At 42.6% G+C, this 16,741-nt stretch overlaps 1 protein-coding gene across 1 annotated transcript; it reads right to left on the bottom strand.

The window, feature by feature from the left end:
- Window positions 1–5,350: 5,350 nt before the first annotated feature.
- Window positions 5,351–8,639, bottom strand: LOC128457120 (zinc finger MYM-type protein 1-like). Its single transcript, XM_053441664.1, has 3 exons — window positions 6,712–8,639; window positions 6,496–6,598; window positions 5,351–6,126 (listed from the first exon to the last, which is right to left on the bottom strand). Exons 1-3 carry the CDS (start codon window positions 8,205–8,207, stop codon window positions 5,599–5,601), a joined length of 2,127 nt encoding a protein of 708 aa, XP_053297639.1. The 5' UTR covers window positions 8,208–8,639; the 3' UTR covers window positions 5,351–5,598.
- Between the last annotated feature and the right edge of the window lie 8,102 nt (window positions 8,640–16,741).

Genomic DNA, 16,741 nt, shown 5'->3' with positions numbered 1-16,741 from the left:
GTGCTTAAGCAATCGAAAAAAACTGTAAAGCTCTGCCCCGTTTTAACTGATGTCAAGTGTTACATCAGATGACACGTCCCGTCCCCCGTCTATCAAATCCTGTGTCTCCGAGATGCCTCCTCACTGGGGCAGGAACATATTAATCAACCACATCGCAGCACGCACTGAAAGAGAGGAAGTTAATCACAGTTATGAAATATATGAGAGGTGGCAAACGTTGCATATGCATTCGATATTCAATATGTGCATGTAGCCATTAAACGGTGTGATACATCTGCAGTAACAGGAACAGGAGGGTTAACTGATGGGAAATGACATCCATGAAATTGATTGTGAGCATGACAGCACCAGAGCAATGATTTTTCTCTCTCTCTCTCTCTCTCTCTCTCTCTCTCTCTCTCTCTCTCTCTCTCTCTCTCTCTCTCTCTCCGTGTGTGTGTGTGTGTGCGCGAGACACTGGCCATCTGCAATGACCAGCTAGTGTTTACATGCCAGTAGATGGAGAGACCAGACACATTAGAGCTGAACACAGCTCCTCAGAAGACAGTGCTCAGCCCATCATCATCAATCTGTCTGACAAACAGACCGTGAGCAGCTTCACATCATTTCTCACATTTGAGACACGACTCACGAGCATTTCATTCCCAGTTGTGACGGACATTCATCAATCTATTTTGGTCTTTTTCTTTTATTCTTTTTCACTCGTATTGTCTCATTTTTGGGCCACGCTAATCTAGGATGACGGTTAATCAGAGGAATCTTGTGAGTGTCACAGTTAATGTACATTTGCATAACTGGACAACTTTCTGCTTGTTCCTCTAAGAGAATTATCTGCATTGTTCACGTTTCCTCTGAATGTGCAGCTCTCTTCACTGCTAGTTGCATGTTTTCATATAAATTTGGAAGGCATCTCTGAACCCAATAGGATTTTCACTGTAAATAACACTGCAGTGTTTACTTGTCGTATTATTTTAGGTAGTGTTGGTTTTCCTTCACATCACACAATGGTCCCCACAAAGAGCAGTACGTGTCCTCCAGTCTGAATCAGTTCTCAGCCCTGCATGGATGGTTGAGCTTGCAAAATGATACACAGTAAATATACACAGGCTCCAGTTTCATTAACTTGGACATGAACAAACTCAATGTGCACGATACAGAAGAGTTTAAACGACCACAGTGTAAATCCTATCGATTCTTATCCAAGTATAATAATAATCCTCAATGACATTTAGTGTATCTTTGCAAATAGCCGAGTTTCAGCTATTTATCATTTTAATATGTTCTATTCATCAAAGGATTCAAATAAAGTTACTGAGTAGATGAATAAAACTGTTCTGGCAAGTTGGAAGAAGAAGATTTATTACAGGAGTGTGTTAATCAATCTGTTTCCGCTGCTCTTTTAAAAGTCAGTCATTTATTTATTCCGCAGAGCGTATCTGGCAGGTTCAGTCACATCGAGGTCTGTTGCCAGTAAACCGTGCACAACTTAGTTTTCACTCATTAGACTGTCTCAAGCACACAACCTGAAAAGGTCTGTGCAGCCTGATAACGAATGTTAAGCAGGTGAGTATCGACTTCACAAACTCTCTAATTAATCTGCTCCGATGCGTAAAGTGAGGACAAAACCATCGCTGGTGCAAATCTCCTCCTCCTGTGTGGACGCCTTTTAAAAACACATCATGTAAAACGTCCACATTTACAGCTCAGGTTTCTAAATAACTACTAACCCTTGCTTGAGATGCCAGTCATCACCCTTCCAGACTATTTGTGTTGCAGCGCTTTCTTCCAGAAACAGATTTTTTTCTCTATTCAACACACTGCAGTTGGTTGAGCCTGGAAGCGTGAGTGTGATGAGAAGAAGGGGACGGAGCTGTAATCATAGACGCTCTAATTGGTGCTTTAGGCCTCGTCTTCACACAAATAGATGCCCTGCTCATGCTTCCACACACACAAGCACACACACACACACACACACATGCATGTATTATCTGTTCATACTGTTTGTTGGAATAACCATGAGGCTTAGACAGCTGCACAAACCTGCTGGAGGAGAGATACTTAATAAGGTTGTTAATGACAACGCTGCTTGTGGGAAAACCTCTGAGGAACCTGCCGCATGTAATGGTCTTACTGGTATTGATCCTGCAGGTGCTGCTGCTTCAGGTTCGACCTTTGGAGAGTTTGAAGAGGAGGGAGACATCAGCATTGAGCCCCCTTAATCCTGTTAAGGTGGCTCAACTGTTGGAGGCTCGTTCAATACCCACATTCGAGGGGCAACACAGTGACAGCAAGACGGAACATGACAAATTGGATGCAGAGTTCTGAGGACGAGTGGGGGGGAGATTGTTGTGCTGAATGGAGGAAGCCGTGAATGAAGAGATATTTTTAAAAGACTCATTCCAGAAGGAGGGGAGAAGAGGAAGAGCTGAAAGGTGAAGATGTGTTAAAAATTCAACAGTGAGAATGTTCCAACTTTTCTGCAAACATTTTACACTTTTGTGATTTCAACACCTTTTACATATTGTGTAAAAGCACACACTGATCAGGCTGAAATGGAGGCTGCTGCTAATTATTTGTCAGACGTGTTGGTCACCAGCACAACACACACGCACACACGCACACACACACACACACACATACACACACACACACACGCACACACACAGACACACACTACCGTTAATACGATTTTTGATTGCCTACATTACTTCAATACATTAACCTACAAATGGGCAGGTTTATTCTCTGCACACCACATCCTGACCACATTTATCATTCTATATTCAATGATAATATAATGGTTAACTTTAGTTTTCTTTTTTATTAGACTAACATCTTGTCGTTTGCCATTACTCAGCATATTTTTTTTACTCAGGAATCTTTGAGTGACATCCTGAATCTGACACTAAGAGTGTTTTGATGCATTTGTACACTAAGCAATCATTTAAATTATAAATTACACTTTTAATGCCCTCACCAACCAAAACCAACCTTATCATGACCATGACCAATTCAAGCATAACTCTAACTTTTATAACCACAATTCACATCTCATCTTTAACCTTAACCAGGAGATTAGAAATGAAGTTGTGCCTCATTAAGACGACACACACACATACACACACACACACACACACTTCACTTCACTGCTTTTTATTTCGTCTTGCCTATCTTCTCTCCTCACACATTGTTCTCCCTCAGTCGTCTCCTTACTCTAATTCTTGTATTCATGCATCCTTTTGTTCCACATTCAGCAGCTCCTATTCGTCACCTCCGCTCCAGCCTGAATGAAGCATGTAATTAAAATCCAAGCCTGCTCTTCTCTCCTCTCAGCTGTTGCTCTTAAAACGTGTTTCTATCTCGACATGATCTTGACGCCTCTTCACTCACCTGAACCTGACAACAGTCTGCTGAGCACAAGCTGCTGCTGCTGCTATCATGATGAGTTTGAATACAGAAATACATTATTTACTTTGAAGAATTAACCATCAAGGAGAATAAGGTGGATTCCTGATGTGAAATGATGTTTGAAGACAAATATTAAAACACAAACACATGTTTTTGCTCCATTTGCTTTATTTATTTCCTGAACCCACCGAGCAGGCAACCAACTAAATTATTCTGTCATGCATCATTAGATGGTGGTAACTGTTGTGTGTGTGTGTGTGTTTGACTTTACGTGTGTGATTTATTCCGTTTGGGCTCACCAGGATAATGACTCGTCTCCTGAGGAGCATCTTGGGAATGCATTAAGATAGATCCATCAACAATATTCATGCCGCTATGAGGCGACGGAGCAGAGTTCTTTAGAGTATCAGCATTTTGTGGCCTAACGTTCCCCTGAGTAACATTTCAACTGTTTGGAAAAAATCCTCTGCTTATCGTGCCCTCTCTCCGTGTCAACACAGCGAGGGCAACTTACTCCCCAGCTACAATTTAATTACAACTCAGTGTGCCGGGGATTATGCAAAGTAAGTAAACCTGGTAACAGTGACACACGGGGGTCGGCTCCTGAGGTCTCTTTGCAATAGTTTTCACAGATTGTTATTCATCATCATGGTTTGTAAAAGATTAAAGACCAAACAGTCGACTGTTGAATACGGAGGAATCTTTTTCATCTAAGCAACTTTCAGGGGTGACACTTTAAGGATTTGACTCTTTGCTATAAAAACGTTTATTTACAGATTTAATTATTACAAGTCAACAATCTCAAGTTTAATATTTTCTTAATGTGCTGCCAATACTTCTGTCGACAAGAATAGTGCTGACTAGAGGACATATCTATTTTCATGAATCTACATTATCTCAGATACACATTAGTGGCAGTTGCAGGTTTGTAGCCTGACTTGTTGCTGTACAGCAGCTGGATTAATCCCACCCTGATTTCAAACCACCAAAGATTAACAGCATGTCCTACATATGAATAAAGAAGGATGTGTGCGTTTGTAAGTGTTTTTCAAAAGCGGCTGTAGACGATGAATTTGATTTACACACTGTTCACTTTAATACTCATGTGGCTTTGTTTGTTTTCAGTGGGTCACAGTGACGTTTATGTCTGTTCCTGAAGGTGAGTGTCTGTAGTCGTGCTTATATTAATACTAATCCAGTGAAAACATAATACAGAATGTTTCAAATTGGCCTTTTTGACCATGAAGGCTGTTGTATGCACACAAGCAAATGTATTATGCATTTACTGCACACCTACTGTATTTGTGCATGTGTGTGTGTTTGAGTGTTGCCGCCTGCATAGGCAGCAGTATTAGCATTGATTACCCTTATACCTCTGCAGGTAATTGCCGTTTTTCTCCCTCTACCCACGAGACCTAGTGTTGGTATGTTACAGTTTTTTTCGATTGCTTAAGCACGATTTTCAAAACAGGGCCCTGTGTTTCAAACACTAAACACAATCAGCACAACCACACACCCAATCAGCAGAACACCTCAGATCCTTTGCAAAACTGGTACTGTAAACTGTGGATGGTGTTGAAACCAGTTCTGGACCAGAGCAGAGCAGTGGAATGACTCATTGTCCCAGATGACAATGGATTGCATCTGGTGCCTGTGGTTTACTGCTGTGACGATGTTGTGTAATCGGTCCAAACATATGAGAATGTGAGGTGTGTTGTAAGGGATCATATGGGCGTGACGGAGGAGGACCCCATTCTGTGTAGTGGCAGCACAAAGGGTGATGTTACCCCCAAGTTGCCCTGGGACATGGATTATAGCCCCGTGGCCAATGATATTTCCAGTGGCGGCTGGTGACATTTTTTTTGGGGGGGGCGCACTTGAGCGGCGCGGTTTAAATAGCCCACCGCAATGAGAAAAAAAAACTGAGGTTTTGATTAGAATATTAAAAAAAACATAGCTTTATTTCAATAACATACAGTGCTCAACACTAGTATCCAACAACAATAACAATAACCTGTTACTTTGGGCATGACAGTTCAGAGCAGAATGGTAGGGACATAGGTAAGAGACATTGGGTAGGGTTTCAGAGATGAACAGAATAAAAAAGGTGCCCACACCCTCACACGAAAGAGGTTTAGAGCAGAAGAGACATAACATTTTACATTTGTTGTTTGTCAAGAGTAGGCCCTACTACTTGTAAAGAAACTTAGCCCTCCTCTCTTTCAAGCTGGCAAATCTCTCTATCACCTTCTGGTTAAAGTCAATCATGTCTGTGACAAGCCTTTTTTCCATTGAGAGCATGGCTAAGGCATTCAGTCTGTCCTGAGTCATTGTGTTCCTGAGAAAGGTTTTAACCCTTTTCAGTGTTGAAAAACACCTCTCAGCCTCAGCAGTGGCCATGGGAGTTGTGATGATGATTTTAAGCAGTGTTTCTGTCTCTGAAAATACCTCAGAAAGGTTATTGTCTTTGAACAACTGGTAAAGATCCACAGCACCACGACAGGTTCGGAATTCTTCTGAGCCATAGATGAGGGTAAGCTCTGTCTTCAGCCTACTTCCATCGAGCACAGGATAGGCCTTCAATGTTGTGGCCAGAGCAACTTCAGGGAATGCATCGAGGTAGTGGTCAAACTGGGGGCTGTCCAGTAAGGTGGCACTGATGAGGTGGTCCTTGAAGGCAAAGCGTTCCTTGGTGTGTCCAAGTATGGTGTCGCATACCTACAGATAAATATAGAGAGAGACAGACAGATAAGGTGTGGGGCATTTAGATGCTAATAACCTTTGACTTCAACCATCTTGTCCTGGCTGCAGACAAAAGCCAACAATCAGAGTCTAACAGCTCTGGCTCTAGACACACAAAAGCCAGGAACTAGCCTGGTGCTATGAAACACACACACCCCCACTCCATGACACACAAAAGCCAGGAATTAGGTCTGATGGCTCATCAACATTTCGAATTGGTATTTTAGATAAAGTATAGTCTGATATGATATCCACACAAATCTCACAATTTCCAACATGTGTTCTGCTGTGGGAAAGACAAAACATTGAACTTTAACACAGGCATCTGCTGATTTTGACACTCACCTCTGTGGCAATCCTTTTAAGCTCATCTTGATCGATAGCCCGGCGCTTCCTCGGCTGCTCAGAGCCACTCCTGTGCTCCACCACCATTGCATGGACTGAATCTCTGTAAATAAAAATAATAATAATTTAAATATCACATTTGTCTTATTACTATGGTTAATGTAAAATAAGAATGTTATGACTAAGCTTACAGAATAATAACAATAATGAAATTACCTGATTTTTTGTATGTCCTCTTGGAACTGCTGGATGCAGCGATTTATATAGACTGAATCTATGTTTCTGTTCTGGAGCTTGGCATAGAGAATGTCCACGTGTGGCATTATCCGATGAAACAGTTTAAGGAAGAAGTTGAAATCAGGATCCTCCAGTAGCCTGATGTGGCCTCCTGCTTCGTGGCTGGTCTTGTCATCAAAGCCATCTGATGCTCGAATTCTTTCAAAGCAGTCAATGAGGTCATCTCTGTGCTCAAACACAGTATTGACGGCACGGCTGTGAAAGTTCCACCTCACATTGCTGGCCGTTGGCAGTCTACGGGCCACTGTTTTATCAAGGACAACGGTCCGCTTCGGGGATCTTGAAAAGAACGCAGCTAATCCACCCAAGTCAGAAAAAAAGTTCTTGACTTTAACAATGTGAGAGGTGGCCTGTTGCATTATAAGATTGAGCTGATGGGCATAGCAGTGGATATAGTGGGCAGTTGGGTAGTCGTCCTGGATTCTCTTCTGAACACCTGAAGAGGTACCCCTCATTACACTGGCACCGTCATATGCCTGGCAGATGAGTTTAACTTTCTGCTCACCTGGGAGGATGGCAGCAAGGCGTTCTTTTAATGCCATGGCAATGGTCGCTGCTGTAGCTGACTGCAGAGGGATGAACTCAAAGAATCTTTCCTCCAGGTTAGCACCATTTAAGTAGCGAAGCACAAGCACAAGCTGGGTTTGTGTGCTAATATCCGTGGTCTCATCTGCTTGGATCGATAGAAAATCGCTGCTTTGAATCTCGCTTATGATCTTTTCCCTAACAACAGCCAGCATACAGTCAAGAAGTTCATTCTGGACCGTTTTGGATGTTCCCTTGAACACAGTCGCGCTGTCGAGATGGTCTTTCAGTGCACCGTCGAGTGAGGCAACAACGTCCACCAAGCCACGAAATATCCCTGGGTTATCAGAGCTCTCGCTCTCATCATGACCACGCAGTGCCAACTCAAATGCACCACAGAACTTAATACAGTCTATAATTCTTGAGAGAATGTGCCTGTTCTTCCTTACTTCCTCATTGTGTTTACGGATGCCAATTCGGTACCCTTCGTCGAGCTGTTCCGCTATACTCAGTCTCCCAAAGAGACTTAGCTTCATGCTGTTAGTGAGATGGCAGCGAGACGATTCGTGTTTCTTGCATTTCTGGGTGAAGTGCTTTAGATCCCTCATCCCCGTTGTAGTCCAGAGTATTTCAGTCCCAGTACATTGGAACAACAAGCAGGGGAAACAAAAAAACGCATTACTCACTGCACAGCCCGCTAACCAGCTCCGGTTAGCATAAAGGCTGGAGGAGAAGCTCCGCTTGTAGGTTCTTCCGCGGTCAGTGCTTATCTGTTCAAGTTTTAAATCCGGACGGTCAGGTCCCATTTCTTTTAGTTTCTTTTTATCGACATCCGATCGTCGATTGAATGGTGTTCTGTGAATAGCTACAATAGAGTTTTCATTCGCCATACTCTCAGATTAAAACAAGTATCTGCTAAGTGCTAACTATGCTGCACCTGTAGATATGTGATGTGAGGGAATCACAAAAGGTCTCTGATTGGACAGTCCTGTTAGAAACCCTTTCATTGGCTGTGGGCGCAAGGTACGTGCGCCCATGGCTCGAACTGTCATCCGCCAATGAGAACTGTCCTTGCTCAAATGTTCCTGCCCCTTTTTTTGGCTTCCATAGACTTCCACTTGACCGGCGCCCACAGGGAGGAGTGGCTTCTCTCTCAGTGACGTTATCGTATGTTATCATTCAACGAATGGCAATATATTATATTTGGTCACATTTAAGTGGTTTTTGACAGGGGCTTACGGTCTCCGGCACACATTTAACGCTTTAAAACAGTACATTTCTTATTAAATTATTTGATATATAATGTTTTTTGACATGTCATTTTTTTTTTTTTTTTTTTTTCATCTCAAAATTGTAGGGTGGGCGGCGCCCCAGCGCCCTGTATTGACGCACCGCCACTGGATATTTCTGTCTCTCCTTCTTGATTTTGTCCTATGAACCCTGTCTCATCTATGTATATGAATTCACGCTATTACCTCAGCATCCATCTGTAAAACTCTCAGAAATACAGTGAAAGACAAGATTGTGTAGTTCAGCATAGGTCTGGAATACAGTACATTTACATTATGAAAGTTATATGTGCAGTATGCAACATCACACACACAACATCATTACTAATGCCGTAGCCGCAGCCTTCTCCACCTCCATGGATTCCCCCTCTCACCCTTCTTCTCTTTTGAGCTGTTACGCCCCTGGTCTAGGGGAACCCAGAGACATAACGGTGCTTCTCCCATTCTCCCACTCCCAAGCAGGCCAGTGTCACCAGGTATTTATGTTTACGGGTAGCTTTTTATTTACACTTCAGAGGGAGAACAGGCCAAAACAACAAACAAAAACAAGGTATTTCCCTACCTTCCTGCTACAAACCAAAAATGTTAACAAAAAGACAAAAGCTTACCTAACTACTAAACCAGGAAACACAGGAGAAAAGGGTAAAAGAAAATGGCTTCTCCCTCCTACAGGGCTACCACACACAGTTTTCTATTTTCATCCATACACAAACAAAACAATAATTCATCCGACACTGGTCCAAGTTGGTTGTGGGAGAATTGGTGGAAAAAGGAAGACTGCAGTCAGTTAGTGGTTCAAATAGGCTCCTCTCTTCCCTCTGGCCAATCCTGGAGCAGCAATCAGGTGGCTCACGCCAATCAGCAGGTCCAACCTGCTAGCAATCAGGCACCCACACACACACTCACTCAAGAAGACTGCTCACACTCTAGAGGGAGGAACAGAACAATAACATATATACACAGTAACACATATAGACAACCAGGGTCGTAACAGAGCACAAGCTCCATTTTGGTTGAAAACAGTTGAACTAAGCTGCTGCATTGCTATAGTGCTTAAACCTGATAGTTGTGTCTACAATTAAGCAATCATGTGTTTGAACGCCAATTGGTTAAACATGTTGTGTTTAACCAATTGGCCCATAGGGGTGGTCATTTGACAGGCAGTGCTTAGGAATTGCAAGGAAGTGACATCTTGATATACTTCTGTGTTTAATGTATACAAGTGTGTTTAGTGTTTTGCAGATCACTGTGTGTATTGTTTTGCAAAAAGTGTGAAGCTGACATTGTGCTTATAGTGGTGCAGATCTGGGCCCATGTTTTGCTCCTTGAGTGTCAGGTTTGATAATTGTGTAATACTTTTGATTTCAGTGTTTATGCAATCGAAAAAAAACTGTAATCCCCTTTGCTTCAATTCCCTTAACCCCCTTTGCCTCTGTTCCTCTAACTCCCTTTGCTTCAATTCCTTTAATCCCCTTTGCTTCAATTCCTTTAACCCCCTTTGCTTCTGTTCCTCTAACTCTCTTTGCTTCAATTCCTTTAACCCCTTTTGCTTCAATTCCTCTAATCCCCTTTGCTTCAATTCCTTTAATCCCCTTTGCCTCAATTCCTAGTGTCCACTTTGCTTCATTGAAAATCAGTCTGCAGCAACCAGCCATTTGGTAGAACAAAGAAGAACAAGAGATTTTTCATGCAAAACACATTTCGAACAGCGAAAAAAACAGCAACAATGGAATTCACTCAGAAAGTTAAACAAATGGACATAAATCCAGAGACTGTCCGCCCGTACTTTGAAAGCTTTTTTACGAAGCTCACAGCAGAGCAGTGGGAGAGGTTGAAGTCATGCAAACCGGATGAAGCTACAACATTTATGTTGGCAGAACTTCTGCTGAACTTAATGACGTCTGTTTCAAATGCCATTGTAAAGCGACGTCCCCGTTCACCCGTGTCTGAGGATAAAGTTCGGTCCATACTGGGCGACACTCTCAACAACAGTCTTTCACCAGGCAGCACAACAACATCTGAGAGTTTGGATAAGCTCACAGACTTGGTTGTAGAGGAGGTGACGGAGACTGTCAACTCCACCTTGTCTGCGAGCTCCATCTGTGTGAGCTCTGAGAAGCATATCCCAACCCGCCTTATTAACCCCGCTAAAGTCCAACAGATGATCTGTTATGCCTGCGAGTCGCTAAAGACAGACGGACGAATCAACCAATTGGTCAAGCAAAGTTGGGCCATCTCCTCAGAGGAACAGGACCCTTCTGACGATCCCATTCTGGTTAGTAGGACTTCTTCAAGCTCCTACTCTTCACGAGTAAGCTCCAAGTCAGGTAGTTCCTCAGAGGGAGGTTCAACATCAAGCAGTGTGGACAGTGTGAAGAGGCTTGTCCAGGAAACAATCAACGAGAGTTTGACTGACATCACAGACTTCTTCAATGAGTTCAATGACAGCCTCTCTCTCAATTCCTTGTTTTCTTCAGAGATTGATTTGGCTTTAGATGAAATAATTGAGTCAATCAGTGAGGAAAGCACAAATGGAAAGGAATATCCAGAGACAAACTTCTCAAACGGTAAAGCGATGGGAAAGATCAATAGGCTTTTCATAAAGACTTTTGCCGCAGCAGGGACGCTCCAAATATTGTCAAAGGTCGCGAAAAAATTCAATGAGAATCCAAAATTCACTAGCAGGAAGGCGATGCAGTCATTGATTGCTAGTATTGACGCTGTGCTTCTGGAGAAGGAGAAGCCAGGAGATGGAAATGAAAGTTCTGCATTCAAAACACTGGAAAAGCCTCGATCTGAAAGGGTTATTGTATTCACAAAACAGCTTTCAGATCTAATCTATTCGCACATCGCACCTGGCAAGAATTCAGACAGGGGTTCAGGTCTAGTGAAGAAGGTTCGGGTTCCTACTTCACACAGGGGCATATATGCAGACATTCAGACCAGGGTGTTTTGTTTTCTGTCCTTGATAAGCTGGTGGTTGAACAACCAAGTTAACCGCCACACAAACAGAGTGTCAGTCGCTCTAATGACCATCGACTCATCGCAGTCATCATCATTAGAGGTCAACAGCCTAGAGGAGAAAAGATCGGAGCAGTTGTCACCATCATCAGAGTTCACCAGCAGAGGGAATGAAAGACTGAAGCAGTCAACACCAGCAGTGGTCACCAGCAGTGTGAGTAAAAGATCGAAACAGTCTTCATCCTCAGAAGTCAGCAGCGGAGGGAAGAAAAGATCAAAGCAGTCTTCATCCTCAGAAGTCAGCAGCGGAGGGGATGAAAGACTGAAGCAGTCAACCCCAGCAGTGGTCACCAGCAGTGAGAAGAAAAGATCAAAGCAGTCTTCATCCTCAGAAGTCAGCAGCAGAGGGAAGGAAAGACTGAAGCAGTCAACCCCAGCAGTGGTCACCAGCAGTGGGAGTAATAGTTCGAAGCAGTCTTCATCCTCAGAAGTCAGCAGCGGAGGGAATGAAAGACTGAAGCAGTCAACCCTAGCAGTGGTCAGCAGCAGTGGGAGTCAAAGTTCGAAGCAGTCTTCATCCTCGGACGTCAGCAGCGGAGGGAAGAAAAGATCAAAGCAGTCTTCATCCTCAGAAGTCAGCAGCGGAGGGGATGAAAGACTGAAGCAGTCAACCCTAGCAGTGGTCACCAGCAATGGGAGTAAAAGATCGAAGCAGTCAACAGCAGCAGTGGTCGCCAGCAGAGGGAAGAAAATATCTAAGCAGTCAACACCAGCATTGGTCAGCAGCAGTGGGAGTCAAAGTTCGAAGCAGTCTTCATCCTCAGCAGTCAGCAGCGGAGGGAATGAAAGACTGAAGCAGTCAACACCAGCAGTGGTCACCAGCAGTGGGAGTCAAAGATCTAAGCAGTCAACACCAGCAGTGGTCGACAGCAGTGGGAGTAACAGATCGAAGCAGTCAACAGCAGCAGTGGTCACCAGCAGAGGGAAGAAAATGTCCAAGCAGTCAACCCTAGCAGTGGTCACCAGCAGTGGGAGTCAAAGTTCGAAGCAGTCAACACCAACAGTGGTCACCAGCAGAGGGAAGAAAATATCTAAGCAGTCAACACCAGCAGTGGTCAGCAGCAGTGGGAGTAAAAGATGGAATCAGTCTTCATCCTCAGAAGTCAGCAGCGGAGGGAATGAAAGACCGAAGCAGTCAACACCAGCAGTGATCAGCAGCAGTGGGAAGAAAAGATCGAAGCAGTCTTCCTCATCAGAAGTCAGCAAAGAGTGTGAGAACTCAGGATCATCAGACAGGAGGGCCAGGGAGAAGATTGAAAAGATCCAGGCAGAGGTCAAATATAAAATGTACGTCAGTGTTCTCTCGGACAAGCTCGTCACACAAATCTATAAAAAGGCAAAGGTGACCTGTAACGATGATGATACAAGGCACCATCTGCTGGAGAGAATATGGGCCGAGGTCAAAGACATTGACTCACCTTACATCCTGAAAAGAAGCTTTGACATGGACATTTACAAGGAGCTGTGTAAGAAGTGGCCTTCTCCAAAGACGCTAATGTCTTCCCTTCTTGGAAGAGATCCAGGACTTGAGATATTAATAATCTCCATTGTGAGAAGACGCCTGTGCAAAAAGCCTGGCTTCTTCTCCTCTTTAAGAGCAGGCATCTCTTCCTTCTTCAGGAGATAATAGGTGGATGATATTACTCCTGACATGGCTTTTACTAAGTCTAAAGTTCTCCAATGGGTTTTCTCAGGGTGCTCCTGTTATCCCAACATTTATAAAAATGAATAAAATTTCTAAAATGGAATTATTTGTTCTCAGTATTTATTCCACACAGACTAAAGTTTTGCTGTTTTTCAAGCTGAAATGTCACTGTTTCTCAAGTGCAAGTTTCTTCCTTTAATTCATCAGCCATCGGCACCTTCACCTGAACTTAGGTCCCAAAAGCTGTATAAGGCGGAGGAGAGTAACCTCATTATGGCTGGTGATCAAATAGCAATAGTAAGCATCTAACTTTCAGATATTTTCAGAATAAGAGTCACAGTTGCTGCACAGAACCAGCGTAAATTGATAAAGTGTTACTTGATTGTGTTTGTCTTAAATTAAAAGGAAATTTGAGATCTCAACTTTTTCAATTTTGGAGTAAAATGTCTTCTTATATAATATATGGCATTTTGTATGGGACTGCATTAGGTCCACTCAGTGTACCTACGCATTGGTCATTAAATTAGGCATTGCTGTATTTTAAACAAAGACAATTTCAAGGTAAAACTGGAATTCAAGATGGAGCACAAACATTGTGTGGTGTTCGTGTTTTGGTCACTCAGCCAATGTTCACGGGTCTGGTGGACTGTCATCAGTCAACATGTCAACATGGAGAATCACAACAAAACATGTCCCAGATATCATGCTACTACAGGAGTGTGCATAACACTGAATGCTCGACAAATATCAGACAAGCAGAAAATTCTGTATCCAGTACAGTTTCAATGAGGGGCACCTGAGCCTGGGGCTGGAGATCGTAAACCCTCCACCGCCATGCCGAGAAAAACTCTTTGATTGGGTTTAGAGACGGAGAGTATGGTGGAAGGTATGGTACTGTAAACTGTGGATGGTGTTGAAACCAGTTCTGGACCAGAGCAGAGCGGTGGAATGACTCATTGTACCAGATGACAATGGATTGCATCTGGTGCATGTGGTTTACTGCTGTGACGATGTTGTGTAATCGGTCCAAACATTTGAGAATGTGAGGTGTGTTGTAAGGGATCATATGGGCGTGACGGAGGAGGACCCCATTCTGTGTAGTGGCAGCGCAAAGGGTGATGTTACCCCCACGTTGCCCTGGGACATGGATTATAGCCCCGTGGCCAATGGTATTTCTGCTTCTCCTTCTTGATTTTGTCCTATGAACCCTGTCTCATCTATGTATATGAATTCATGCGATTACCTCAGCATCCATCTGTAAAACTCTCAGAAATACAGTGAAAGACAAGATTGTGTAGTTCAGCATAGGCCTGGAATACAGTACATTTACATTATGAAAGTTATATGTGCAGTATGCAACATCACAGTGCTAAAGTGAACAATACTGATACTGCAGCCGCAGCCTTCTCCCCCTCTGTGGATTCCCCCTCTCACCCTCGATCTTCTTCTTTTTTGAGCACAAGCTCCATTTTGGTTGAAAACAGGTGAACTCAGCTGATGCATTTTTAAAGTGCTTAAACCTGATTGGTGTGTCTACAATTAAGCAATGCTGGGTTTGCACACCTGATGGCTGTGTTGAACCAATTGGCCCATAGGGGTGGTCATTTGACAGGCAGTGCTTAGGAATTGCAAGGAAGTGACATCTTGATATACTTCTGTGTTTAATGTATACAAGTGTGTTTAGTGTTTTACAGATCACTGTGTGTATTGTTTTGCAAAAAGTGTGAAGCTGACATTGTGCTCATAGTGGTGCAGATCTGGGCCCCTGTTTTGCTCCTTGAGTGTCAGGTTTGATAATTGTGTTATACTTTTGATTTTAGTGTTTATGCAATCGAAAAAAAACTGTAATAAACTCTGTCAGTGGAGGCTGCACAGCGACCGCAGCGCCTGTGCTTTGCATTTTGAACACACTCGAGGTCTGAGAGTAAAAATAAAGGCAATGTCGTATTTTCAACTCTAATTAAAGCTTCAAAACTAATATTTTGCCTACGCCACAATAACGGATTCAGACAGCCAGTTGAAAAACAGCCAGTCCCTTAATACCGCAATTATCTAATTTTCTTTTGGAGAATGGGATCAGGCAAGAAACTTAAATTATTAAACAGTCTGCTGTTTCCTGGATACGCCGAAGGAAATCACTAGCTTTGTGCCAATTGTATAATATTTAAAAAAAATGCCGTGTCTGCTTTTCTTTCATGTCTAGACTTAAACAAAATATCTATAAAATACTTCAATAGGAAGCGACATCCTGCACAGTATATTTTCTCCACGCTGCCTTTGTTGCATATGCCTCTATATAGGTCTCCCTCTTTTGTTCTTTCCCCAGCGTCACCACAGCCTCCTCTGCGTCTGTACTCCGTTCTGGAGAGGACCCATCACTAAAGTCCCCCGAGGTGTGTGCCTGAGCATCTGGATTGTAACTCTGAGTCATCATAATATGTCTGCTCCCATTCTGTTTGCTGTGTGTCTTTCCACGGTCGACACTGCACACCACCCTCTCTCTCTGTGTCTCACTACAAGTGGTGCAGCAGCAGCAGGAGGTGAACTGGCATGGAAAGAACATGAGTTTCATTTCACATCTTAATATTCACCTGGGATTTGTAGTATTTTCACAGCCGTATCTTGCCCCACTGTTGTTATATGAGGAGTCAGTGTCACTTAAATGTGAATTAACAGTTTATTTGAGGAAGATCAAAAAAGTGGACATTAGAAAACATGGCAAACATATTTCCTGCAAACAGAGACATGACCCTTTGCTGTTATACACCTGGAAACACAGAAATATGGACACAAATTGTGATTTTATACGTTCATCTCTTTCAATTGACTATTTGGACTTATAATGTTAATCAAAGCCACAAATTCCCTCAATAAAATCTGATATATAATCGTTTTTTATGCTAAATCTAAAATGGTTGAAATCTGACTGGATCTTGAAAAACCAACATGACAAACATTATTAAACTGGAGAAAATGAAAAGTTCACCAGTGACTTTATTAAATAGACTGATGTGATGCTTCAGTGGAAAATGTATTAACTCTTCTACATGACATTCCGGTCCAATGACCAAGTGGCAATATGTTGTGTCCAAAACAAACAAACAAACAAACAAACAAACAAACAAACAGGTTCAAATTTAAGAGTGTAATAACACACGAAGCCGGTAGAAAGGCACAATTAACATTTATTTTAGTATTTAATTGGGAAAAAAGTTTGAAGTTATAAATGTGCAATTTGATCTTTGAGATCTCTCTCCATTCATTTGAATAGGTGCTCAATGTGAGTGCGCTTTACCGCTGATACTTACGGTAAATGTTAGTCGTCTAGTATTATGCCTTTCAATTATTAGCACAAAATATAGCTTCTTCTTTTATTCTAACACGTACATTTAAAAGATTGAAGATTTAAAACAAAGCTAAAAATATTTTAATACACATACAACCATCACATACATGTTAAATATGTGTT

The sequence above is a fragment of the Pleuronectes platessa genome, chromosome 15, assembly GCF_947347685.1.
Source record: "Pleuronectes platessa chromosome 15, fPlePla1.1, whole genome shotgun sequence".
Taxonomy (NCBI): Eukaryota; Metazoa; Chordata; class Actinopteri; order Pleuronectiformes; family Pleuronectidae; genus Pleuronectes; species Pleuronectes platessa.
This window is presented reverse-complemented; position numbering and strand designations above follow the sequence as displayed.

Excerpts from the sequence above, each read along its gene's own strand:
- LOC128457120 (XM_053441664.1), bottom strand. The coding sequence starts at position 8,207 with ATGGCGAATGAAAACTCTATTGTAGCTATTCACAGAACACCATTCAAT. Across the intron at positions 6,599-6,711 it reads GAGGACATACAAAAAATCAG|AGATTCAGTCCATGCAATGG; the intron begins GTAATTTCATTA and ends TTTTATTTACAG. Across the intron at positions 6,127-6,495 it reads TTAAAAGGATTGCCACAGAG|GTATGCGACACCATACTTGG; the intron begins GTGAGTGTCAAA and ends ATTTATCTGTAG.